This window comes from Clinocottus analis, unplaced genomic scaffold (genome assembly GCF_023055335.1).
Source record: "Clinocottus analis isolate CAN_PGR_092001 unplaced genomic scaffold, fCliAna1.0.p SCAF_2, whole genome shotgun sequence".
Classification (NCBI taxonomy): domain Eukaryota; kingdom Metazoa; phylum Chordata; class Actinopteri; order Perciformes; family Cottidae; genus Clinocottus; species Clinocottus analis.
The window spans coordinates 24,329,651-24,357,028 of NW_027175931.1; the positions used below are offsets into that span (position 1 = coordinate 24,329,651).

The 27,378-nt window shown below is 42.7% G+C and overlaps 2 protein-coding genes across 2 annotated transcripts in view; both read right to left on the reverse strand.

The window, feature by feature from the left end:
- Positions 1–17,103, reverse strand: part of dnah2 (dynein, axonemal, heavy chain 2) — a 44,140-nt gene extending 27,037 nt beyond the window's left edge. The window contains exons 1-31 of the mRNA XM_068584208.1: positions 17,048–17,103; positions 16,535–16,605; positions 16,241–16,405; positions 15,481–15,709; positions 14,911–15,021; positions 14,329–14,567; positions 14,022–14,213; positions 13,228–13,385; positions 12,882–12,969; positions 12,052–12,257; positions 11,500–11,629; positions 10,677–10,859; positions 10,306–10,520; positions 9,828–9,974; positions 9,261–9,417; positions 8,848–8,957; positions 8,561–8,690; positions 7,585–7,773; positions 6,588–6,732; positions 6,270–6,462; positions 5,916–6,116; positions 5,642–5,798; positions 5,037–5,202; positions 3,666–3,829; positions 3,232–3,393; positions 2,839–2,942; positions 2,411–2,567; positions 1,849–1,925; positions 922–1,102; positions 635–773; positions 333–550 (exon numbers count right to left, since the gene is read on the reverse strand). Of these exons, the coding sequence (XP_068440309.1) occupies positions 333–550; positions 635–773; positions 922–1,102; positions 1,849–1,925; positions 2,411–2,567; positions 2,839–2,942; positions 3,232–3,393; positions 3,666–3,829; positions 5,037–5,202; positions 5,642–5,798; positions 5,916–6,116; positions 6,270–6,462; positions 6,588–6,732; positions 7,585–7,773; positions 8,561–8,690; positions 8,848–8,957; positions 9,261–9,417; positions 9,828–9,974; positions 10,306–10,520; positions 10,677–10,859; positions 11,500–11,629; positions 12,052–12,257; positions 12,882–12,969; positions 13,228–13,385; positions 14,022–14,213; positions 14,329–14,567; positions 14,911–15,021; positions 15,481–15,709; positions 16,241–16,405; positions 16,535–16,567 (4,746 nt within the window). The 5' untranslated portion in view covers positions 16,568–16,605; positions 17,048–17,103. The remainder of the gene's footprint in view (positions 1–332; positions 551–634; positions 774–921; positions 1,103–1,848; positions 1,926–2,410; positions 2,568–2,838; positions 2,943–3,231; positions 3,394–3,665; positions 3,830–5,036; positions 5,203–5,641; positions 5,799–5,915; positions 6,117–6,269; positions 6,463–6,587; positions 6,733–7,584; positions 7,774–8,560; positions 8,691–8,847; positions 8,958–9,260; positions 9,418–9,827; positions 9,975–10,305; positions 10,521–10,676; positions 10,860–11,499; positions 11,630–12,051; positions 12,258–12,881; positions 12,970–13,227; positions 13,386–14,021; positions 14,214–14,328; positions 14,568–14,910; positions 15,022–15,480; positions 15,710–16,240; positions 16,406–16,534; positions 16,606–17,047) is intronic.
- A 999-nt stretch (positions 17,104–18,102) lies between these two features.
- zgc:154093 (uncharacterized protein LOC777623 homolog) lies at positions 18,103–25,494 on the reverse strand. Its single transcript, XM_068585248.1, has 2 exons — positions 25,385–25,494; positions 18,103–20,307 (listed from the first exon to the last, which is right to left on the reverse strand). Exon 2 carries the CDS (start codon positions 19,760–19,762, stop codon positions 18,851–18,853), a length of 912 nt encoding a protein of 303 aa, XP_068441349.1. The 5' UTR covers positions 19,763–20,307; positions 25,385–25,494; the 3' UTR covers positions 18,103–18,850.
- Between the last annotated feature and the right edge of the window lie 1,884 nt (positions 25,495–27,378).

Sequence of the window (27,378 nt, forward strand, 5' to 3'; positions counted from 1 at the left end):
GATTTTGTATAACATTTTTGTGTTCAACTGTTTTCCAGGCCGTGTGGGAGCCCTGTTTTAATGTATAATTCCCACTATTGCAAAGGGCATACTTAGCCTACACTAAGACCACATTGACATTAAAGCATTGCAAATATGCTTGACAACTAAATAATTAACAGAAAAAACATGTTTAGCCTGCATGATAGCTTTCTTATGATAGCTTTCCTATATTTTGTTCTTGATGGTCTTGACTGATTGGCCTGAAATGACTTTCACAGTAGCAGCTCAGCACTGGTCACTGAGTGTATCTGAGCTTGTGATGATTACATGATCATGTTTGCATTCCCTGCCTGTTTAATGCTCAGGCTCCTGATGTTGTCAAAACACTTCTTCAGGTGGGGTTGAATGGCTTTGGGGTTCTGTGACTGCCCCAGGATCTCCAGCACATCGTCATTCGACAGGAAGTAAAACCTTGGGAAGAGCTGCCTCTTAGTCTCCAGGTACATGTCCAGGGCCTTCTGAATCTCCTCCAGCTTAACAGTCATCAGTGACAGCTCCTCGGGCAAGCCTAATTGACATATATAGACATATGTGTATGCAACATTTCTGTACCAGCATGTTCTTTAACGCAACATCAAGTATGTTGCCGTACCGGGGTGGTGCGTTCCCTTCAAGGCGTTGCTGTCCTTGTGGAGTTGGTTCATGACGATCTTCCAGCTTGAACTGAAGTCTTCAAACTCTTTGCATTCACGAGGCAGCTGCTCCCTAATATCCTTTCCTTGAAAAATGTTCTAGGGAGATGAAGGAAATTACAAATGGGGAGCGGGAAGAGGTTAACTGTGGCGAGAAAATCAAAACCACAAAAGCTGTGACAGATGCGTTTTACAATGACGGGATCCTATAACATAGTAAATATGTATGTGAGTGTGTTCCTCGTACCTCCAGATAAATCCACTGACGCTGCACAATAAGGATCATCTCGATGACTTCCAGAACCAGTGACAGCCGTCGTTCCCAGCTGTCCACCTCTATTTCAAAGGCTTTGACGAACCGAGAAGCCTTCATTGTAGACAGGATGGACATGTTGTCCTCTAGGGACTGGAAAACCTCCTCTGTGCCCCTGAGACAGACACAGAAAATTAAACTGTTGATGGCTACTTAAACTGGATTCCAATCATGCATTTGGTGATGCATTTTCACAGCAGAAAAAGTCAGGAAGTAAACATTTATATTATAAGTTTATTAGTACACTTTAGTGTAATCCAATGCAGTTCTGTACATTATGATTACTGTGTAACGGTGGCAGTTTTTGAGGACATAGTTAATATTACTTGAGAGATATTTCTAATAGTCACTTCCTATTGAGCATCATGAACTTTGAACTCTCTCTCTCTCTCTTTACGTCCTCTATATTACCTGTGGGCCAGTGGCTGGTTGTAACCTTCCCCCCTACTGTCAAATTGGTGTTGATGACTTGGGCTGCGAATACGACTGTGGCTGGAGAGTCCCTCTATTAATTTTATATGCAGCAGATGACCGATTTTTGCTTTCTCCAACCAAGCGGTCACTCTCTCAATTAACTCTGCTCTGCTCACTCATCTCTGATGCCAAATAAACACATCATTCCTCCATCAGCCTCACATATGTTCTCTAGTATCCCTTAAACAAAGAAAGATTGAGACCATCACTGGCTGGTATTATTCAATTGTACTGAGCGGAGGAATCATGTGACGCAGGTAAATAAGACGTAATGAAGTCCCAAATCTATGACTTTAAGTTTGAGTGAGTTCAACCATAGCATGTATAAAAGAAGGGGACAGTTATAACTTCTTGACCCATCCCTGCCATCAGGGCTCGCTTCCTCACCTCAACCGATAGTTGCTTTTGTAAGCTACCAAGTCCAGCTTCGTTTCCTCCCATGTCTTGGTAATGTCCTCCAGACCCTTGATTATCAAATACAAAGAGTAATGTAAACAGACAGAACACTTGGAGAAGAAAACAGTCACGATTAGCTGATCAATGACAGGAAACCATTCATCTTAACGTGAATCTAGTGTAATAAAAACATCTGTTTTTTTATTTTTCTCCACTTTACTCCACTCGTTTCCTTTATTTTATCTAAGAAATTTCGACATTCTTTTAATTCATTGATACTACCTTCATGAATCTGGCTCTGAAACTACACTCATGTAACATAATAAGGAAATAGAAACGGGTTAAAGTTGACAAAGGTTGTTCCATGAGCCGCCAGTACTACTCGAGACCAGCAGGCCTGAAAGCAGGGTGGAAAGCAGCCGGTCAACTATACTTCCAGCTGCGCTCACCAATATTCTCGGTGAGATCCTGACTAGAATGAATATTTATCATCAAGAAGGTAGAAGAGAGTGGACCTTCCCACTATAGGCGTGCCTAAACGACAAGAAGAGACCTTTTCTATGAAGAGCTCCTTGCTGGCGGCCCCAGAGATCTCACAGATTTTGTCAGTGTACTCGTCGAGGTTCAGAGATATGATCTTCTCCAGGGTGCAGTCAGGGCTAGTATGATCAAAGGAGCACTTCAGCTCTTCACTGAGCTGCTCCCAGTGCCTAAGAGAAAGGTGGCATTGAAAGTATGGTTTGTTGCAAAAATCTGAATTAGCCAAGGAAATTGTCATTGATGCATCTGTAATACTAATCACAAAGAGAATACCTTTTATACCTTGCAATCTTTCTCAAAAGGTGTCTTTTTCATTACCCCCATCAACTACTTAATACTGCACAGTAATAACATATTGCAATCCGTCACCACACACAAAGCTAACAACGATAGCAACGAGTTTGCTGCACACAGGATGCCTTTAGCTTGTTCACACAGTACCTGTCTCTCATGGCTGGGTTCCTCAGATCAGCAATGAGAGGGATGATCCGCTTGAACTTGTCAATCTTGTTTTTGGAGGAATCTACAATGTTCCACTCCTTATCCTGGAATCAGACAAAGACCAGGTCCTCACTACTGTGTAATGTAAATGTAAGATCAGCTGAAGGGGGTTTATTTCAGATTTCTTTTGTGATATTAGCACATTATTTTGTGCATCCTAAGGTCATGCCATATAACTATCACTGTAAAATTCTTTTTTTCCGACTCTTTGGGTCTAAAGGTCAACATATCTAATGACATCCGTATGAGTTTGATAACTTTGTATCTATTAAAAACACAAAAAGTCATTCAAAGTCTGCAACTATTTAAAAAGCTTTGTGTGAAGGAACTGACCTTTAGTTCTCTGTGGAGTTTGTGGAGTTTTTTGAACAAGTCTTGTGCCGTGCTGCTCATGCTCTCCGTCTGCAGCGTAGAAAGTTGACCAACCTTCCAGTTGTTCCAGTTGGCATTCCACTCCTGTGTGATCTCCCAGACTTGCTGTAGGTGGTCTATGTCCTGTACAAAACAAACGGACACAAACAAACATACAAACAAACAAGAGTGCAATCATTAATTCTAAATCTAAAGTCTAACATTTGCAACAAAAACTATTTCTCTTGAAATTTCTTGTGGTATATGGGCTTGACTTCCTTACTATCAAGTACATGTAATGTTTACAAACTGCTTGCTTCATTCACACATGTTGAGTTTATTACAACCACAATTCCAACAACCCTCTCTGCTTTGTGTTGGCGCTTATGGCCCATGAGCCCACTTGTGTATCAGACCTTCTCCACCATCCGGATGCTTTTGGAGGGGGGCTGTCCGGTTTCGTAGAAGCCCAGTCTGAGAGTGATGGCGTTCTCTTCCTCTTTTAGAACCTCCAGTTGGCTGCGATACCCCGCTATCATGTTTAAAGCCGACTCAGTGCTCACTGTGCTGTTAAATGGACCTATATACAAATGAACAAGTGCATAGATAAAGACAAACACATCACAGTCATACGTCCACACACTAAGACTGTCAAAACTGCACAAAAAAGACATTTGAAAATTCGTTCTTAAAAAAACACATTGGAACTGTCGGCGGCACAGAGTTTCTGTTCTTTAAAGACAGGTTTCTGAACCATGACATTGAAGAAAAGAATAAAATTGATTCAATAAAAGCACGATAAAATAAGGTCATCATGATTTTGTTAATGTGGAAATAGAACAGTTTCCTTAAACAAAACAAACGCTGGTGCCCCTTTTTGCAGACGGCTTCACAGTTTGCTTCAAAGTGAAACCCATGTATAGAGTCAAATTCCATGTATATGTAAACTTGCATGGTCATTAAAGCTGATCGTGATTCTGAACTTCAATTTGGAGTCGATGATTGTTCCAAGATTTACAGTCTGACCTTGATGCATATGACTTCATGTGTGTGGGTATGTCTTCTAAAATCAATGATCATGTCTTTGGTTTTCGATATGTTTCATTGAAGATATGACTCCTCACACCACTGCACAAAGTTGTGGATGACCGGACCGTGAGTGTTCTCATTGCTGACTGACAATAACAGAATCATCTGCATACTTTAAAATGGTCCTATTATTATACATACTCTGACATATATTTGTTCACACGATGAATAAAAGGGGCAAAAGCACGCATCCTTTCGGGAGCCAGTGAAGAAACACACTTGGTTTGACAGAATTACAGAGGTCAAGGAAAAGTGTTTAGACGTTAGGAGCTCATTTTTGGGACTATTCGACCACAGCCCTGTTTCTGTGCACCTGTGTTCCAGATAATGTTTTATCTCCAACATATCTTGCTGTCTGAGACATGCAATTGAGTCCTGTTTTTTCTGTACTTTCACAAGGCAATCAATAAGTACCAATGTTTGTCAGATATTCAATTCACTGTATTAGCAAAAATATGAAGGAGAAACAAGGGAAAGATGGTACTACCCCAAAACAAAAGGGAAACATTAGAGATGATGATGAGGCAGAAAATGGTGTGTCTTCCAGTTAGGAACATCCCTTTTAATGCGGAAAGGTGAAGAAGTCAGCAATCATCAGAGGGCAAGAACCAATTTAATGCAGGCTATTGTTTCTAAAGAGGCCTCCTATGCACACCATGGTGCTAAAGCATATAAGTGTGAGAAAGAAAGGGTGTGACCTGTGTTGTTGAACTCCTGCACCATGGTCTTGATCTTCTTAATGACCTCAGGAACCATACTGTTCCTAAACTTGTCTTTCTGCTTTTGCAGCATGACGTCACTGTCAATCACCATCTGCTGGAACCACACCCACTGGCCGTTCAGCATTTCACGCATTTCCTGCACCTGTTGGTGAACCAAGAAACAAAACGTAGTGTTTGTTGTACGTGTAGATATATACAGTACCCTAACCAGACCCGCCAGATGGTTTGCAACACAGAACCATCTGATAAGATAAGATAAAATAAGATAATCCTTTATTAGTCCCTCAGTGGGGACATTACAGGATTACAGTAGCACTGCTTACAAGTAAAAAGTAATAAGATAAAAGTAACAAGTAATATAAATAAACAGTAGAACATTGGAAACTGTTTGGAAAAGGGCAGAGGCTTCCAAAAGATATACTTGGCTAGTGATTGGATAAAATCCTCTGTCAATCAAACTCTTTCCAATGCCAGTAGGAAGAGTGAAAACATCAACACACAAAAACACACATACATTACTGTATCATTTCGCTGGATAGGTGTATACTATATATTTGTTAATGAATCAGCAAGGTGCTTACAGACTCTTCCACTGGGACCTCATATTTGTCCAGGATAGCAAACTGGTCATGGATGAGAGGAATCTGAGCCTCCGTCTCGGCCAAATTGCCCTGGAGGGTCGCCAAGAGCTTCATGCTCTCACCAAGCTCCACCAGTGTCTGGGGAGGTTGTCTCAGCCTACACACACACACACACACACACACACACACACACACACACACACAAGCTACTTATTTGAAATGTTTAGCAGATCAAAATGTGCTCCCTTTCCTTTCTTCTGTTCATCAATCCCACCTGTTGGCATTGTCTTGCAGAGAGCCATGGAGTTCTCTCAGCTGGATGCTAGCCATGCGGCTGAGCAGCTGAGTGATCTTGGTTTGCCACTCACTGTAGAGCTGCACCAAGAAGGATTTGATTGGTGAACAGTCTAGCGTGACAAACCAGATGTTCAATACCGTCTCTTCCTGTTGAACGTTGTAGGCTTTTTCTGTGCACCTGGGGACATGACACACAAGAGAGATATTAATTAGTCTGGATGCTTCTTTATGGGAAACAGCTACCAGGAACAACAGCTGTTGTTAAAAGGTTCATAGCAACTTCATATACGGTTCAATGAAAGAATGATGTGAGTATTTTATTGCACAGTGCCTGTGTATATCTGCATCAATGGTAGTGACTGATGGGTTTTTGCTCTGGTATTCTTGTATACAGGAGTCCTGGTTTTTCTCCCAGATATCCTTGTATTTGTCCCAGGTCTTCAGGTAGGCCTGCAGGTGTTCGGCGTTGGTTTTCATCCCTGCAGCGACTGCAGCCTGAAGCTTCCTTATCTCTTTGTCTTGCTCTGAAGGATCAAAGCGTTGCATGTTTACATCAGGTCTGCATTTAATAAGCACCCAATAAAAAAAGATTGGATGTGCACAATTGTAACTTGCTAAATAAAAACATAAATGACTATAAAGTTCTTACCTATGTTCACGTGTATGGGATTCTCCTGTGACCGCTTGCAGGAGAGAATTTCAGGCAGTCTTTTGAATTCTGAAATGGTGTTGAGGAGCTGAGGCGTAATGTTCACTATCTGAGCAAGCTTTTCAAGTGGAGGGGAGAACTCGACCTGTTAAAACAGACACTCACTTTTACCCAAGATATAACATTGCCAATTGATTAAACTAAACTATGCGTGTGTACGTGTGTGTGTGTGTGTGTGTATTCCTGCAAGTGTGCACCAAGACAGTCATACCATAACCATGTAGCAAAGCCTCACAGCAATAGCACAGTGAACGGTAGTAATTTGTCCAATTCATTGATCGCTGCATGGTGCATTTGTTCAGGTGAGTATTTCATACTGTTTGATCAGGACATGTAGCTATTCTCCTGGGCTTTAATATTGTAAACTAGCTATTAATAACCACTGGTGGGCCTTAGAGCTCCACCTATTAGGCCACAGAGATAGTAACAAATGGTTAGATTTAATATATTTATTTTTGATCATTTACAAAGCTAGTCATTTTTATATGTATAAATGGCCTCAAGAATTCAACATTTGAATATCAGCACGCCAATCTCAATGTATCATCATGTAGAAACAAACATGTTTTTCAACTATTAGCTAGCTAACGTTCCACCTGATGCAGTGGAATTAATTAGAATTGTGTTACTAAAAGGTTATGTAGGCAATGCTGTGCCAGTGAAAGCTTCAATGTTTGTGGTGAGGAAATATGACCATCAATACAATATGAATTAATAATGGTGTAAACGGTATGGGTGTCCTGTCTACACAATAACATCAGTTTGACCCAGATGTGGAAGAAGCACTTAAACTATAGCAGCACAACAAGACTAGTTTTATGTTTCCTACATCCATGTGATACACCTTCTGTGTGCACATGGAAACACATCCTAACATATATGGCTAACATTATAGTCATAATCACATGACTCAATTGGATCAAGACATGAATGGTACCTTTGGTTTGGTTTGGGGGGTTGCCTGACGCAGTGCCACCAGGACTTTGAACAGAGGATTGTGCGATGTCTTATTGTCTCCATTGATGGCCCTGGATAGCTTCTCCATGCAGCGCTTGATGTTGCACTTCAGAGCTTGCTCTACCAAATGGTCCACTTTCTCTGTGTAGGTCACCCAGTGCTCGTGGACCTTAAACGCCATGAAAAAATAACACACATGACACGACAGACTGGACCTGTTATCACACAGAAATACAAAAGGCTTAATAAATCTGTCTCTCAATAAAAAAGGAAATAGATACAGCTGCAGATTACAATGATTGCTGATTTGTTTTTACAAGTCCTTGAGGGAATTTGAAAATGTTACTTAAGGCAGAATGAATAAGATGTGTTGGTTGCAGTTAGTAAACACAACATTTAAAGGTTTTCCTTCCTCCACAGCTCAACATCACCGAAGTTCACGCTCATGCCCTTTGATTGTTGTTTGGCTTCTCACGCACAGCATAAAGGGTCCCGACAGAAACAAAGACCTCCACACACTGCTTTTAGGTCATGCTTGCCTGAGATGATTGAAGTGGCATTTGAGAGGGATTCTTTTTGTGTGATGTTTTTTAGGAAAATTAGAAGTAATTCTCTCTTTAAAAACGTACGTGGGTCTATCTTGTGTCACTATCCTGTAAACTTCGGCCTCAACTTTTCATACATACAGCAGCGGCGGGCCGTCAGGGCCTGCTAAGCCTTCTCTGCCTAAACAGAATCACAAAGTTATAACTATTTTATCATTAAAATTTTCATTGGTGTGCGCCGCAACAGGTGATCTAAACTGCAAGCGCTGGTAGAAAATCCACGGCCCGCCACTGATTTACAGTATATGCAAGTAAGCAAAGAATAATATTTTAACAAAATAATTTCACTCTTAAAAGTACAGGAACATTTCTGATGAAGGGCTCTCAATACTGAAAAAACAAAGAACAAACCTCAGGTCCATCATTAGAGAAGGTGTTGTGGATGCGGTTCATAATGTGAACAATATGATGGTGGGTTGAGCGCAGTATCTGGAGATTCCTCTGCTGGTAAGTCTTCTGGTCAGCCTCAAACTCCATGTTCCTAACAATTCCAACAGGAGAAACACCTATGATGCCACCAAAAAATGAACCATTGTGCATCACTTGGAAGCATTTGTATAAAATGCTACCCATGTGTATTGTCCATTTACATACAGGCATCCCATGCAATGAAGATGGAATCAAACATATCTTTGTACCTGTATAAAGTCTTTCCATCCAATTTAATCAGCAATGTTTCACTGATTTGGCAACAGAGGTTGGAGATGGATTGGTTGGATGCTTTGTAACCATCGACTATCTGCTGAACCTGGAGTGTAATGAAAAGGAGAGAAAAGCGGCTGGTCAGTACAATGTGGTTCGCTTACTGAACCAGGAATAGGTTCCAGAGCTGTTGAGGATGCTTTTAGTCACTTCTGTCCTGTTCCTTTGGAATGTATTGCTCGACAGGTGATCTAGTTACATGTTCAGAAGTACACTGAAAACCACTTTTGGCAAACAAATTTCCCCCAGCTATTGCTGGGATTTAATCCACACGCTGAGAACCAAACCATTCACCCACTTCTTTATCTGTACACGTGCCCATTTTAGAAAGGGAACTTTGTGTAACAACCTTGGTAACATGCAGGAGACAGTCACGGATGAAGACGTTAGCAGTTCCTTTGGAAGACCACAGGATTTTGGACAGCCCCGGCTGAATCTTCTTATCCATACCACTAATTCGTTCCCGAAACAGACCTAACTCGTCTGGAGAAAGCATTCCAAGGATCCTAATCCACGCACACATACATATATACAGTACACACATACACACACACACACGTACACACGCGTACAAACAGGTGAGAAAGACATTAAGTAATATTTGTTTTTTGTTTACTGAGAACTTCTGGAGTGGACAAAAAAATCAAACAACTAGAACACTGTTGAGAGTTTGTTTTAAGTTTTTAAATACTTGATTTCCTTTTAAATACCCTGTGAAGTCATATGTTATGAGCAAATACTCAAGTTCTGTAATGCTTGACAGAAAAATGTTTGAAAGACTTGGCTTTGTGATAAAACACACATCAGGCCCCTGATATCAGAATACATTGTTCAGTGTTGCGCCTGTGTGTGTGTGTGTGTGTATGTGTATGTGTATGTGTATGTGTGTGTGTGTGTGTGTGTGTGTGTGTTAGACCTGTTGTAGTCCCTGACCAGCAGCAGTACTCGCTCCCTCAGGACTCTGATGTCCTCCCTGTCCTGGGAAATGTCAGCCACACACTGGGGGATCTCATACTTTAGTCGTTCCCAATAGTGAATCTCCGAGAAAATATTCCAGATGTTGCTGAACAAGAAAACACATGAAAGAAAAACACACACCATAAATGATTTACACACATGCACGTGTCATGTATGTGTGCAGGCATTTGTCTAGAACTGTGTAGTTTCTGAGTGAATATATATTGTGTGAAAGCATATCTGTGTATCCAGCTGATGAGGAGTGTGTATTTGTACCTCCTGTGTGGGCATGAATGCAAAGTTAACACACAACACATTGGCTCAGGTTTGTGTGTGACACATATACACAGAAAACACATTGTAAGACTGTGTGAATCTGCACTGTAATGGGAATGTCTTGAGTCATCTTGTGTGCAAGTCTTGATCATGTCACTCACCCATCAAAGTTGATGTCAAGCTTGGTGGCGTTGTCCTTGTGGCGCACTATGAGTGGCTGCTCCAGTTTCTTGAGGTACTGTCCATCCAGCTTCTGGTTCCACTCGCTGAAGATCTTCCTCTCCATCTCTTCCAGAACCTGAAACACCTGGCTGTGGGTGAAGAGCACCTGCCTGCAGTTGTATGACTTCGGGAGGAAATGGGCTTTCTTAAGCACCTGGAGGGGAAGGAGAGAGGACAAGTGAAGAAGACGTCAAGGACGGAGCTTCAGAAGGTGAGTTCACTGAAGACCATGAAGGCCATCTTTTTACAGTCACCATATGGTTCTTACTACACTTCTTTACTTCATGTCTCTGTGTAGTGATGGACTCACCTCCATGGGTCTCTCTAAGCGTTGTCTAAGGGCCCTCAGCCAGTGGGCCTGGCCTGCCATCCAGGGCATGTGATCAGGAGGAGACCACGTCCTCCGGTTCAGCTCTTTGTTGACCATTTGAAGTTCCTTGTCAAAAATGTGTATCACTTCCTCCACCTTCTCTTCAATGGTGCGCTTCATGGCCTGTGACGGAGAAGATTGAATGAAAGTCAGTGTGTAGATGAATTTCATGGTAGTGAGCGGAGAAAGAAGAGAGGGGAAAGTTGAGCAAAGAAAATAGATAATGTGCATTCGGGTGAATGCAACTTACACTGAGACAGATACAGAGTTTCTAAAAGAGCTCTGACTGCAACATAACAAAGATAAGCTATAAACCAAGCCTAACACGGGAAGTCTCTTTTGCTCTCTCTCAGAGCATCAAAGTGATGGAAGAGTCAGTTCTCCATAGCCTCAGCAGAAGAAAATTAACTTGGGTTTGGGTCAGTAGACTTAGCGAACTGCAGAGACCATCCAGTAGTTTACCTATACAGGTGACCTGTAAAGGTTAAATAAATACAGGGAGCAACAAACTGTTTCACTTAGTTATGCAGTAATGTATCATTATGTGCTGTAAAATCAAATTTCAGACTTGCATGTGTGTGTGAGTGAGTGAGTGTGTGAAAAACAATTACATTATAAAATAGATATAACTTTTAATTATTTAAATGATAAAATAGCTATAACTTTGTGATTCTGTCTCGGCCAGCAAAGAAAACCTAGCGGGCCCTGGCGGCCCGCCACTGGTGTGCATGTGTGTGTTTGTGTGTGTTTGCGAAAAAGCCACCTCTCGAGAACAGATCGGCCTGAAAATGTACAAAAGCCGAACTCCTTCCTCCATTTGGTACACCGTCTTAAACAATGAATTGATCAGGTTCCGCGTCATCATTTCCAGATTCTTCACAACTGCACAAAACCTGCGTACACACACACACAGGACATATCCACACATGAAAACATATCATCAGCTGATAAATAAATTAGGAGCACACTAAAAAAAAAAGAGTGCAGACCCAGTTGCAATGCAATGTTCCTCTGCCATAAGTCTGTTTTTTAGTTTGCTAATTTCCAGATCAAAAAGCTTGGGATAGAATCATTCCGATACAAGTAGAGTTTGAATAATTAACTTATAATAATCAGTTAGTCGGCAAGCTGAAGCTAAAAAAAGAAACCTCTATAGTGTGGAAGTATCTTAGACAGATAGCCAACAACATGGTGTTATGTAAACTCTGCAAATTAGAAGTGGCTCATCACAGCTACTATGAATAAAAGCTTCCGAAAGCGGAAGCGTTTATTCTCGGATCTAGTGTCAGTTTGTGTTGAAGAGCAATAGACCTACTGATTGAATTCATTGCGCCACGTGGTGCTCTCGACATCGAGGATGTCGTTGTTGAGAGAGTGCAGGTTCTTTAGGCAACAGTGGAAGTCTTCCTCTATCTTCAGGAGGGAGTGGTTGAACTCGGGTGCCTGCATGCTGCCGAAGCATGGCAGAGCCCTCTGCTCACCGTCCTCCCAACGGGCAAACTGATACTGGCACTCACATACCTGAGACAAAGCCAGAGGAAAGAAATATCCCAAATAACAAACAATACATCCTGTTTCAAGACATACAAGAAACAAGTATTGATACTGTAAGGTTTGAAGAGTAAAGATAATCAAGATCATATTGTATTGATTCATAGTACCTCTTGAGTATAAAGTGGAAACAAAATATGCTAAATGCTAAGCCTTGTACTGTATATGACTCTGTTTAAACCACAATGAGAACAAAATACATCACATTTAATTTTCCTACTGTGGTCCCAATGTGATACCCTTGGCAATGCAACTTCACTCTGATTATTTATATTAATACATTTCTGACAGTGCTTGTTGTAAAGGAGATGTTCAATGAAAAAACAGTGATAGTAAACTGCATCGTTGTTTTGAAGTCAAGGTGACCGTGAAACATTTTTAAAAAGTAAGTTGCCTTAACATTGTGAAAGAAGCTAAAGTCTCTCATAAAGAAAGCCACTGTGACTGGATTAAATCATTGTTTTAAGCCAATTGAAGAGCACTGTTCCTTTAGTATTGTCCCTTTATAATCCTTTTAGTATTGTTCTTTCAACAGGTTGAATTTACAGGTACGTGGGTGAATGTCTCTGCATGTGTGAGTGAGGGTAAATTCACCTCAAGCAGTTCTTTAAATCTCTGGATGGAAACATCAACCAGTACAAAACAACGGTTTTGGTCCAGGACCAAGCATTTTTGAGAATACCTGCCGTAAAAAGCAGAGGGTGAGAGGGAGGGGAGGACGGGTGAGACCAAGAGGAGCACAGAGAAAGGGAGAAATAGAAATGAAGAATGAAATGAGCTGTATATGAGTATTTTGAAACATTTAGACCAACTTTACCTGAACCCTACATCAATTTCATTTTAAACTAAACCCATATAAATCAGTGAATTGCAATATTTAACATCAAACATGCCCAGGTGACAGTGTGTTGAGACGCTACACAGGTGAGATTTCTCCTACTTGTGGGGAATCTGTGAGGCGTGCTCGTAAATTTCCTTCCACTCCAAGCAACACTGGATACAGTCGTTGAGGTTCTGCTTGCTGGATAACACATAGCCCTTAAAGATCCTGTCCAAAGAGATGCTTTGGAAGCAGAGGCGGGTGATCTCATTACTCATCTGCAAGGCGGGAGAAAACAAACACTCGTCACAAACAATAAGTAGTGAGAAGACCAAGTTACAGACACGTGTATTCACATTTACTATATGCTCTTGTGATGTGGTATAAGTCACTATTTCTTCAAACTACATTTTAAATATGTTTGAGTATGAATATTGTTTGTTCGAAGTTTCCTTATGCCCTTTTTTCAGCGAGCAAATACATCCTCTTAAGGCCACAAGGTTTATTATCCCACCCTGCCGCCCAGCTGGAGATAAATCTGGATAAAATATGGACATATCCTCCTTTAGGTCAGCCAATGGTTTCTACAAATTGGCAAAGAGGTGGATAACAGTCAAGGGCTTCTCTATTAATGCTGCTCCACTGACTTACCTGAGGAATACATAAAATGTATGTATGTAAAATACATACATACATACATAAATACATAAAATATGTTGAAGTAACGCTTTAAAATAATCAATAAAGAGCTGTCAAGAATATGAAGGGCTTATTGCAGTATGCAACATTATATCCGAACGGTGTATGTGTGTGGAAGTGAATTCAACTAAGATTAAGACAGACTTGGGTTAATAAAAGAAACCTGTTGTGAGTAAACCTCCCCCAATTACTCTGATGCAGTAAAATGCAGGAACCTTGCGGAACAGGCCAGCGATCCTCTCGTTGGTGTTGTAGTGGGGGGAATTGTCCCAGATGATACGAATGAGATTGACAATGTGTTGCAGCTTGGGAGCGACTTCGCTGGGTTTTAGCTTGGCAAATTCGTCCAGTGGCTCCTTCAGTATGGACAGGAATGTCATGTTTGATTGGGCCTGCACAGAACATCTCTGAGGAACACAGAGGAAAGATGATAATATGAATGTCAGTATGTCAGTCATGGCAATGTCATAATGTTGCGGCAGTAATGAGTGAGAAGCCCTCCAGACTTGAGACTCTAGATACCTGTATTTCATGGGCCAGTTTGCAGAAGTTCTTTACATAGCGAGAATTGGAGAGCAGCAGGATCTCCTGGATGTGCCTGACCCCAGGCTTTTGCAGTTGCTGGCTGATGTTTGACAGCTCTGTAGAGCGACTCTTCCAGAAGCCAATCTCCTCCAGCGGGCCGCAATTTTCAATCCTCTTCATTGTTTGTTGGGTACTTAGTAGCTCCTTGACCTGATCCGTCCAGTGGATCACAACAGCTAAAAACAAGAAGAACAAATGAGTGGAAGAAAATCGAACATTGAAGCAGGGTGAAATGAAGAATGGAGGACAGAAAGAGGGATCAGAGAATGGCAGAAGTTTGATGAAAGAAATGTTAAAAAACAAAGACCATGATGGTGATGGGTTATGAGCCCAGTGCCTCATTATATAAAATATCAAAAGAGTCTGAGCCAATGCCAACGTTTAAAAAAAGAATTCTGAAATGAACAAACTGTCTGACCTTTTCGTGTGCTCTTCTAGACACAGACACCCACAGAGACAGGTGGAAAGATAAAGGCATCACACCACCCACCCATAGAAACACATCTAAATAGAGCTTACTCTCCATTCTCTGTATCAGCTTCTTGTCCTTGCTGGACACCTCAGGGCTGCACTGCAGGGCTTCCATTGGAATGTATAGAACTGTCTTGTCCTTTTTCTTATAAACAGCATCTGTTCAAGAACAAACATTTGGTAAAACATTACACTGCAGATCACGTGAATCAAATTCACAAGATTTGGGGGTCTAGAAATATGTAAAATGCCTTTGATTCTTGCCGCCTAATAAAAAAGGAATTCGGTCAGGAATATCTCATATTTCTCCCATCCTTTGGAAAAACACAAAGTTTCCCTTCTAGAGGTTCAGTTTTGTCAACTACTTATCAATGAATTTATTTCTGCAGTCCAGTGGAGTTGAGTGACACATTGGTACTAAAGGCACTTTATAAAAACTGGCGCTGTTGCTCTTGAATAAATGTATTGTAAAGAGGAGATCTCTAAAGAGTCAATGACAAATCAAAGGGAGTAAGGCAAAGATAACACCCTTACAGTGGTCCAGGGGTTGTTTTTTTTTTTTTAGAACTACTACCTTGTGTGGTGGTTTGATAGTGAATTTTCCTCTTAGGTACCCACCTGTGAGGCTTAGAAGAAAGCAGTGCATCTGGTTGGTATAATCCTCCTTGATGCTCCTCTCCATGTCGGTGCTTAAGGCGACTGTGGGGGCGTGCAGGCAGGTCATTTCATGAAGCAGCGTCTGGGGGGGGTTGCCCCGCAACGTGCCAAACTGCACAGCCACATCAAACGCATCCGCTGTGATTATGGCTCCTGGTATGCGGCTAAAATAGGTCAGCTGCTCCACAACCTGCAACCATTAAAGAATTATTTAGGTGTGTGGTGGTAATGAGCAGGGATGAAAAATACATGGAGGGGATCAGATTTTAAACAAAACGAGCAGTGGCTCTCAAACGTATGTCTGTGAAGGACCCCTAAATTAGTCGTTAGGTCACAGACCCCAACTTGAGTAAATTTGATTTTGAGAACCTCCATCAAAAAAGATGTTGGTTGTTAGATAGGATTAAGAGCTAAACTCTATAGTTTCAACTACAGTTAAGGAGATGAACAATAGTACACAATCAGTCACTCTCATGACTCCTATACTCACATTGAACTTTCTTCCATCATTAATCAAATATTGAAAATAAACCATCCCTCATTTTTCCTGGGACCCCCTGGAACTCAAGGACCTCTGACCCCAGACCTTTGTTTGAGAACCACTGCTGTATTGGAGGAGAAGAGACTATAGCATTTCAGACATGGGCAATGGTGCTTTTTAGGAATGTGTTTTTAGGAATTTGTGTTAAACTATCTCATTGGGGAGGAAAGTGCGCTTTACCTGTGATGGCATGGAGTGCTCCACCCGCATCCTGTCCTGAGCATCTATGTAGACCGCCATGGTTGTGATGGATGTGTCCACAATAAATTGATCCAAAGCCTGCTTATTCTCATCCGTCAATAACCCATTGTGTACACCAGTAAGAGTCATTAAACGGATAAACAGCTTTAATGGAGAGAGATGAGAGGTCCGAGAAGAAAGGTGGGGAGAGAAAGAGACAGATGGCTATTTAGTGGGAAAATGACAGAGATAGAAGAAGAAAAATGCACATTATAATTAATGCCTGAGCTTTACCTCACGAATGGTGTTTAAATGTTCCTCATCCATTTCTTTGGAAACTCTCAACAGGAAGCTTCCTCCTTTCTCTGTGTTTAGCAACGCATGGGATGATTTTAAACACACTGACACGCTTAAATGTACAATATACAATGGAAGCTAAAAAATAGCTAAAAATGTATCATGTTGTACTTTTCAGTTAAAAAGCATGAATTAATGAAGACACAAAGACAGCATCACATCGTTTATCTTGCCCCTTATTTACAAACTACCGGTATATGACCAGCCTTTGTGTCCAGATTGGGTAACTTTACGTAAGAAGGGACATAAAGTGGATCTTTAGTCTTTACACACTAGCTTAAAACTATATTAGCTTAGCCGGCTAGCAAGCTAACTTTATCGAGCGTAGCCGGTAAGTTCTCCTGAGCTGAAATAAGTTGCCCGACAACGACAACAGTGCAACTACTTACTTTAACTTATTACACATCCATATTTCATGAAAAGTCATCATTTACGATACGTTACTCTTACTTTTTGAGTTCCTTCATTCAGTCTGCCCTGCGGTACTGAGTTTGCTTGTCTCCATGGAAACGTTTGGTTGCCGTTACCGTTGCTGTTGGACGTTAATTGAACCGCCTGGAGCGAGAGTTGAGTTAACGCGAGACTTTTGAAACATCCAAGCCTCGGGCTTTTTTTTTTGTAACACGAGATAACACCGCCCGTTGCATTCATGAGACCCAATACCGTCTCTAAGAGAATATGTATAGAGAAATTAAAGTATATGCATATACATGCAGCACGTAAAACTACACGCTGCCCCTGCGCAGTCTCTGTCTCCACCTAGCGTCAGACGAGAGTACTTCAGGAGGCAGGAGCCACAGGTTTGTAAAGCAGGTCTTGCGACCCCTCTATGTCTGCCCGTATTACTGCTCTTCCTCCCAGAATGAAGTGCCTTTAATTGTATTACAGAGCATTAGGACAAATGTTAGGACAAAATCAGCCTGTGAAAACAGTTGTATAATGTCCAGCCCACATGGATGCTCTGGAGATGAACAAATGTACACAAAATAGTCCATCAAGGACTTGAAAATGAAACATAGCTATTTACTTTCCAGTCCGAGCCAGATGTTTTATTAACTGCTGAAGTCCAAGTATACCAAGCTAACTAAACCCTAACAGATGTGCTCTATGTCAGTTTACATTTTTTTCTTCATTTCATTTCATTTTTGTTCTTCATTTCATTGCACTTGGTCATAGTGTAACCAGGCCACACACTGGTTTTGTCTTTTTTATGCAGTTCTGCTGGACAATAACACATGTCCGAGCGGCATAGTGTGAACGCTAGTGTGAACCCTGGACATAGGAGCTTGTTTTTTGTAAGACATTGGTTATATGGTATTGGGTATTATGTTCTTGCAATGCATCCTTGTGATGTTATGTGTTTGCTGTCTTGCAGCTACAGTGCTGTTTTTTTTTTAATTGTCTAGTAGATAACTAGAAAATGCATCTTCTATGGATCAGCATAGTTATCTGTATTATTAACACAATGATGTCTGTTTGAAAGAAATGTCCACACACCCTCAATCTTCTTTATAGGAACGTTTTATTTGTACATTTACAGTGTCAGCATAAATGACATTTGAATAGTAGGCTACTGTGATAATGCAGACAGTGAATGTTAGAGAGGCCCACAGTGAGCCACGACATGGAGGAAGAGGGATTTTGCGAAGACAGAAGAAGAGAATATTAAAAAATGATCTAATGCAGCACATTTCTGACATAAACTTTCTTTTAGAACTTTATATTTGTTCAAATACAAGAACGAGCTTCTCCAGTTTCCTTGTGGTTCAAAAGAAAGACAATGAAATGTTGGAGCTGCTGTTCTCGTGCGTCGAGAGCATTTTACATCACTTCCATCTTCATGTTCAACAGGAGAGGAGTTCTTCACATTTCATCTGGCATTGAAGTGTTACAGTAAACCAGAGAAGATATTAATACTCAAGCAGCCAAGATGGATCAGGACAGAATATGAACAGGACAGCGTAAAACTCTTTACATTCGCAGTACAGCTTAGCGGGACTGAGAATGTGTTGGAGCAACATCTTGTGGTGATTCAGTATTGATAAATGGCTCTTAAGGACCAGCCTCAGTCTCCACACTTAACAACAGTGTCCACCTGTTTCTCACCGTTCGGAAGTCCTTCAATGACCTCTGACCTCAGTGTCTTCTCCGCTCCTCCATTCCCTGCGTCCTCCTTTACTATCTTAACAAAGTCTTTAGGGATTTATTTATTATCCGTATAAAAAAATATCTGTACATCACATTAACGTTTCTTCACAGCTCGCAGCGGTTGTCATCGGACTTGTAGCGGTCCATGATGCTCAGCACGTCCTCCATGATAGACGGGCCCAGATCCAGGTCTAACCCCGCCAAAGAGTCCGACCGCGAGACCCCGGATGAAACCGTGAGGCCGGTCGGGTGGAAGGCGGAGCAGGGCGATTCGCTGCGGTCACTCCTCAGATCCTCATTGCTCAGGCCGGCGTCCGAGTCCAGACTGAGGCCGCGGCGGACATCCAGGGCCCCGCAGGTTTCTGACATGGAGTCCTCCGAGGAGACCTCTGAGAAGGAGCCGGAGGAGGGGACGAGCCGGCGGACGGCGGGGGAGAGGGAGATGTCGCGGCAGGGCTCCGACGCCAGGCGGCCCACCACGCCGTTCTGGAAGAGCTGGCTGTGGTTGTCCGCGTGGCCGTTGGCCTGTCTGCGGCCCGTGTCCGCCGGCTGCTGATGGTCGTGGAATTGGTTCTGCTGGGAGGCCAGCGAGGGAGGGGACGGGTCGTCCAGATGGAGGCGCGGCGGCTTGGGCGGCGCCTGCTCGTGGGCGATGAACACGGGCATGGAGATGGTGGCCTTCAGCAGGCCGGCGGAGGAGTGCTGATAGTGGTAACCGTTGTAGGCGTAGCTGTGCGAGTCCTGTCTGGCCGCCAGGCCGTCGTCCAGCCGCCTCTCCACGCTGTGCGAGCGGCCGTCCTGCATCCGACCCAGGGCCGGCAGCATGCTCATCTTGCCCTGCAGAAAATCCACGTCGCCGAACATGTCGCCCTCCCCTTCGGGCCCCACGTGCGCGCTGTGGCGCACGTCGCCCAGCGGCGGACTGATCATATCGCCTGAGAGGACGTCGCGGAGCCTCAGCCTCTTCCCCTTCTTGGGGGTTGTCGTCTTTAAGTACATTGGTGTCTTTGCCGGCATTTCTGTTCCTGACAGGTTCGTGCAAGGCAATTTGGAAAAGGCCCTCTCTTTATCTGAGGGGAGTGTGTCCTCAGTTCAACTCACTGGGAATCACCTCAATGTGTTTGGGGTCAGTCAGTGTCTCAGGAAATGAAGTTGAACGTAGACGAACTGCTCGCAAAGCAAAACTCCCCTGATAAGAAGCTCTTTCCCCTCCCAACCGAGGGGATCCTTTTGCTGCTTCGAGTGAGAACAGAAATATTTAGCTCGGTCAGCGTAGCGATAGCAACCTCACTCTGTCTTGTAACTCCAGAGGGCAGAGGGAGGGGAGGAAGAGGAGGAGGAGAAATGTGACCTCAGATCAGCTCCGTGTGTCTTTCTTTCATACGCAGAAAAGCCATATCCAGACAAACAGCGGCTCCTCTGCCCGCTTCTGAACGCAAACACGCTCTTGTCTTTATCCCTCCTCAGACAGAAGGGATGAAGGGATGAAGGACGGGATCCCTGGCGGGCCTCGCCGTCTGCTGTCAGGTGGGTTCTGTCAAAAACTTTGGAGTGCTGGAGATCTGTGCGGAGAAACGAGAGAGAAAAAGGCGTCAGGGAGTTGTGCAGAGAGAGGGAGTGAAATGGGAAGACGGATGGGGCAAAAAGGAGAAGGGAGGAGGCAGTAGCCGAGGGGGAGAGAGAGGAATGAAGGAATGAGGAGGAGATTTACGACACTTCTTCTCAGTAAGGACATAAGAAGAAAAACACTCCTGAGTGTTTGTGAGAAGGGATCTGACTGCCCCAAAATCGTGAGACTCTTCCAGCGAGTCAGTCCAGGAACCAGAGCAGAACATTGGTCACGCATTCACGAGCGTCCGCTCAGCTGAGTTGGTGGAAACACAAATTACTGTATTGGAAACAGGTTTTAAAAGCCTGTGGCCCCCGCAGCAGTCCCCTGTTATCAGTGGAAAATCTTAAAAGTCTCTTTCCTGAGTCAAACACTGTGAATTATGGGACAACAGTTCAGGTCTCGCCTGAGGGCTCTGTCATCTTCTGATCCCATCATCTGACATGTTGCTTTGGTATTTAAGTCTTGAAACTTTAAAAAGAGTTGCTCTGTTTCATGTTCAAGGCTCAGAGATTGTGACACAAAATGTGAAGAATGTGATTGCAGAGCTTTACGGGAAGATAGCTCGGCTTCTTTGGATGATGGCGAAATAGAGAGACATTTAAGAAGTGCTATCGCTTTCTTTTTGTAGCCCGAGGAAGCATTTTTGTCTTGATAAACTTCAGAGATTAAATATTTTAAGTTTCTACGGAGTGACTCGGACAGTTGCTTGATTCTTAAATGACTTTCAGATCTTGCAGCTGTAATTACGGCTGAATACTCCTCAGATCACCATCTATGAATGCTTGATCAATGTTTGAAAAACCAGTGTGTAATGATGTTTATCTTGTGACCGCCTGACTGTTTACTGGCTGCACGGGGTGTGTGAGTCTGTTTCATCCGGGGAAAAGGGCTTTTTAAAAAAAATAATTGTATATCTTTAGATTAAAAGGACAATGTTTGCCTCCAAAAGGAAGCGACGTAGAAGTATAAACTAGCATACAAATGGAAATACTCAGCTGGGACCAGGTGTGGACTTATGACAGTATAAACCATATTTAAAAGTGAAATATTAATATACAAAATATACATTATACATGTGACAATAGTGTATATTTCACTACTTTTATATGATGGAGTGTGGACAAAAGTGGTAGCATTTTCCGAGCAAAAGAAAACCTCATTTGTGCGGATAACAAGCATTAAGAATAAAAACATAGAAATAGACAACGTTGTCTCTGATGTTCTTGTTTACTCATGTAGAAGATATAAAGATTACATTCACAGCCAGTTGAAGGCTCCTCACACGCTGACGATCAGGAAGTTAAAGGTTGGCACTCGTGTTTGTAACAGACGACGGTTTGTTTGTTGTCAGAAGAGAGAAACACAAGAAATGATTTAAGTTTCAGGTCCTTTTGAAGCTTTTAAGCAAACTGACTTCAAAGCAGGCTCAAAAGGAAACTTAGTCATTTCTAGATGAGCAACAATGTCGGTAATTACACAGAAACGGTTCAACTAGTCACCAGTCAAAAGACAGGTTTTTATATATATATATATATATATATATATATATATATATATATGTGTCTAGGTAACTTCAGCAATATTTTAGGTTTCAGTAAAGGCTGGATGTGAATACTTATCAGAGGTAAATTACATCTCTGGACTTCATAGAACATCACATCTGAGCTCAGATTAGCTGTTTGTGCATCACTACATCACTCCTCATGGAGGGAGGACGCTCACTGTCGGCTCCATTAAAACACCCAGACGACCACAACCATTTCAAATACACATGAAAGCCACACCAGAACTGAACCAGTCAGAACTGGTTCAGACGGACTGGGGAAGAGACCGTTTCTCATGTGTTTTGAAGACGTTTCACTGCGTCGGACTCGGTGAGGGAGGACGGGATGTGGACTACCTGCCCTTCAGCTGTTCAAAGGAAAAGCTCCTCCAAACGAGGGAAATAGAGTCATAAGTCTGTACAGCCCATACTTTCATACTGACACTATTAGACAGATACTATAAGACAGACAGATGCTCACCCTGCACGTGCAGCACTAATCACCAGTTCCATAGCTACATGCTACATGCTACATGCTACACGCTTCTCCACCATCATAATGCAGCAAATGTCTCTTAATAGTATAAAAACAAAAACACAACAATGCATTTATTTGTGTACTATTGGGCAGAAGGCTGGAGCTTTTCTGTAATGTCACTAGAGAGGAAATGAAATCAATGGTCAGACAGGAAGTTACTGTCGTTACTGAATGAGAAGATTCCAAAAGTTATTCATCTAATCTCTTTGATCACTTTTGGTTTACTTTTTTTTCTTCTTTTTTTCTACAAGAATAAAAGGAGAACTTTGGACGTTTTGAAATTTAACACGTAAGATAACTCTTATAAACTATTCACTAATAAAACTCCCAAATCAGAAAACTGGAGTACTCAAGCTAAAGACTTGTGATCACATGAAGTTTAAGAAGTGGAACGACTCCATAAAGGATGAAAGATGTTATTGATCACACTGAGTGTCTGAGGACATTTTCTGTTTCACAACTGAGAACACGACAGTAGAATATAATCCGTCTGAGTCACTGTGGAGCAGCTCTGGACGTTAAACTGGAGGACAGGTAGAGACTGACCTCTCTGGACGCTCATGTTCACCTGTGTGACGGCACTTTGAAGGCCATGGAAACAACACCAGAATCTTTATTTAGGCGGTGTTACCCTTTAAGACACGAAGAAGTGAAAATCATGTTCAAGATGTTTCTTTAGGGGCACCGAAAAACGTTCATTAAAAAGGTAGCACAAATGAAAATATTCCAACTTACATACTTATCACATTGTTTTTGTTTTTTTAAAACATGTATTCAGATACACACACACACACACACACGCACACACACACACACACACACACACATTATGAGTAATCATAGCCTTGGAGGAAGTTTTCCAGTGTCAATGAAGCGTGAGTGAAATGTTTGTTTGTCCTACAGTTCAGACATTAACTTTCCCAGCTCTTATCGGGCTGACACACACACACACACACACACACACACACACACACACACACACACACACACACACACACACACACACACACACACATATTTGAAAAAACATACAGGATTTTTGTAAATTCTGTATATATTTGACCTGGCATTAAAGTGACATCATATCGGTGTGGAGCAGATTCGGACTTGTTTAGGGCTCAAAACCCAAAATGTAGGACTCGCCCGTCTGGACTCGGGTTGTGAGTTCAAAGACTTGAGGCGTACTCGCGACTTGCTACAACAAATAAAACAATAACTTGGTCCACGTCTGGAAAGTTGCACAGACAGCTAGTTGGCATTTCTCCTCCATGTTTCCCCTGTTTTTCTGGGAGGCAGCTGATGATGCAATGAGCCTCGGAGGAGGCTGATCTCACATCTGTTTCTGCTCTCAGGCTATTTGCTGCCGACATTGTGTCCTCTGCAGCGGGCCAGACACTCAGCCACCACGAGCCTGTGATCTACAGGACAAACAAATTGCTGCTCTTTCATTGTTGTTATCCTCCGCAGTCTGTTGCGTGACACTTAATTGCGCACAGCAGGAGATTGTTGACAAAAAGCTCTTTGCTTGTCTGCTAATCCGTTTGTTTTCACCATAAAAATGAAGCTGATTTAATCCAGTTGATATGTCTGTTTTCTACAGTTAAGTTTCACTATTTTTAGGGCCCGAGCACTACAACAGTCCCTGCCCTGGAGGTATTGTTTTTTGTCAATTATTCTACTGCGCAATCCTGTTTTAGAGGAGCTTGAGATGCTCCAGGACTCATGAAAATTGGCACACGCTTCAGAGCTGGTGAAAATTACAAAAACGTCTGCACTGGTTTGAAAAGGTGGACACAGCTCACATGGCAGATTCAACCTCTGACAGATGTGACCTGGAATTGCAAAAGCATAGTCGATGCCTCAAATGATGACGTCAGCTTTGTGACGTCACCTTGTGTCTGCGAGCGTAGAGATTAGTTTATTACACACACGAGTAACTATCAGTAAAAAATATGATTTAGAACAAAACCCCAATGAGTCACTGAAGCAGTGACTCATATGGTGCTGCTGGAGAAATAAGTTTCACTAACATGTGAACAGGTTTTCTCTCTCTCTCTCTCTCTCTCTCTCTCTCTCTCTCTCTCTCTCTCTCTCTCTCTCTCTCTGTCTCTCTCTCTCTCTCCTGATTGGTGCTAGTGGAACTAACCTAATCCAGTCAAAGACATCCCAGCACCGTTATTTCCAGTCAGGCCAATATAAGTGAAGTGATTGACAGGTCGGTGACCCCTCGCGACCTCTCCGGTAACCCCGCCCTCTTTCTGGCCGTTACGGTGTGATAACCGTCACCGTAACGACCCACAGCACCGGGCACGTTACGGTGATGCTCTCCTGTTTATAATCTGAGCCTGGCACAGTTTGTGAATTGTGTAACACTCATGACTGATCTCCTTTTCGCGAAGGTCTGTAACGCCGCGTCTTAGAAATGAGGTAATCTCAACCGGGCTTGTGTGAGATCAGTCACGTCCATGTTATTATCACAAATCACATAAGAACTTAACAAAGACACTTTAACGTCGGGAAATAAATTAAAGAAAACTTCACAAAGAGCAGCTGAGCAGAAATCCGGAATAAAAATCAAAAAATAAAACAGCATAATAATCAGGTTACTTATTAAATTATTTAACAAAGGATCACATTTGATACAAAGCTTGTGCGGTTATCTCGTCTGCCTCAAACGCGTAAAACGCCTAAAACGCGCACATGTCTGTGTTTCTCCGCATGACAAACGGCGCAAAGCAAAGGGAGTGTCACGCGCCGGAGCCGAGGCTCTTATGTTATCAAATAAAATGTTTCCCTGTCCAGTTTTTTCCTCCTGATGTTATTCTCACAACAGGAGACAGGAGGTCTATTCAGTAGGTAGTGTTGGCTGCGGCCACCGACGGACCGCTGGCCAGTTTAAACCCACGAAAGAGCCGCCACAAAGCCCCAGAAGACGCAGATATTTACCTGGTCGCTGCGTGTTCCTCGTGGAAATAAAACCAGGAGTCCAGTCGTACAATCCACTGACCCGAGCCTCGCTCCTGCGCAGGTGAACCTCTCACTGGCGGGTGTCAGCCCTCTGGAGCGCGCTGCTCGCAGAAAGTAAAGAAAAAAGAAAAAAATGATCCGCTTCTCACAGAAGGAGCGACGTCAAGCTGGCTGGAATGAGCCCGAACAACTTCCGGTCAGGACCTTCAAATTAAGATATTCATGTTGAAGATAATTTCTATTTATTGGGAGGGATATTAGTTAAACATACACTATTTAGCATAAAGTGGCAGAAAATGGAAATACTCAGCATGAAGCATAAGTATGTCAAACGTGTACAGTACTTGTATGAATGTACTCGTTACATCCATAGACATTTGGGAGTTTTCTATTATAAACCATAAGTGCGTTGTTTTATTTTGAAAGTAAGACATTCTGAGCTTCCGGTGTCAATGTGGGCGTAAATCTGCTTTCACGCAGCAGGGCCGATGATAAACAACCAGTTTATATCTTTACACGGGTCTTTAAAGCAGTGTGAGCTAATTGAACCGCCTGTCCCGCCTGAGGGATACGGCTGTGTTATTGATTACGTCTCTGATCAACAGGTGGGAAGCCACGAAAGGTCAAAGGTCAAAGGGTGAGAAATAACATCACCATGCTGCCTGTCTGCAAGGTTTCACAGCTGATGAGTTCTTCCTCAAAATCATGCCTGTGAACCAGACACTGCAGATGTGCTCATGTGGAGTTGAAAACACGTTTGTTTGTTTTTTAAATGTTTAAATTACGCCCAATGCTGCGGCTGTGAACATATTTCTTTGCTTTGCAAGTGAAACCTGATACGTCCTGACCACCTTTCCACCTCAGAGACCGTCTTACTGGTGACCTGTGACAGGCGGCGTGGAGATGATGAAGACTCTGTTCTTTAATTGGATTATCAGCAGAAACCGCAGAGCAACAGCAAACCAGTTCAGACCGATTTAAAAAGCACAAACAAATAGAGTTGAAGGAGCAGCCCGTGCATTTATCTGAATGTTTATCATTCATTTAGATAACGACTGACAAGTGCACTCAGTCGACTTTTAGTCAGTTGAACCGTTGTGGCTTTGCAGCGAGTTATAGCATCACCACCAGTATTGTTTTCCAAGTTATAAAAGAAGGAATCTATTTCAGTCTGTTTTCATAAAACTCTGAAGAAAGTGCAGTGTTGCACATGACTAACTTTGCAGCGTGAGGGGATACAACTGTGCAAGCCTGTATTGAAATGTGCTGCCTCCAACAGGAGCGTATCTGGGTAAATCTAGGATTGGCTTGTTTGCTCCACAGTCACAGCAAAGTCTGCATAACGAGGAACAATTACACGTTTAAATGGGCCTTCACATGTTTTAACTGCCGGCTCAGAGGAGACCCGCTGGAGCACGGAGAGGTCGGAGGCTCGTTCTGGTGGCCCCAGCAGGTTTGGCGCTTCAGCTTCATTACAGCGAGGTAATGAGGATTTTACCAAACGGAGAACGCAGACGTCTGCTGTTTGTTTGTCTACGCATCTTGTTTACAGCTCCTGCACGCAAAGCAAATTAAACCCGTTCCCCTTCGCTGCTCATCCGCTGGTGTTTGCACTTTGTCTTTTTTTTGCTGAAGCAGCATCGCACCATAAAGTTTCAACATGGGAGACGACATGAGATGTTCCTTTTAGGTTTCAGAGTTCTGGCGTCACTTCACCTCCTTTCAAGGTGCAGCGAGAAGGACAAACAAAGAGTCAGAAGAGGTAAGAACTGCAGCAACACGCATAGTTTATAGAGCATCTTTACTGTGGGACCGGTGCATTTTGGCTTGTGGCCTTCATCAGAGGTCATCGGTGGTCATCAGAGGTCATCAGGGGTCACAGCTTATTGTGTTGCAGAGGTGAAATGTAACCAAGTGCATCGACTCAAGGACAGTACTTACATTTAAGGGATACTTGTAACCAATCTACTTAA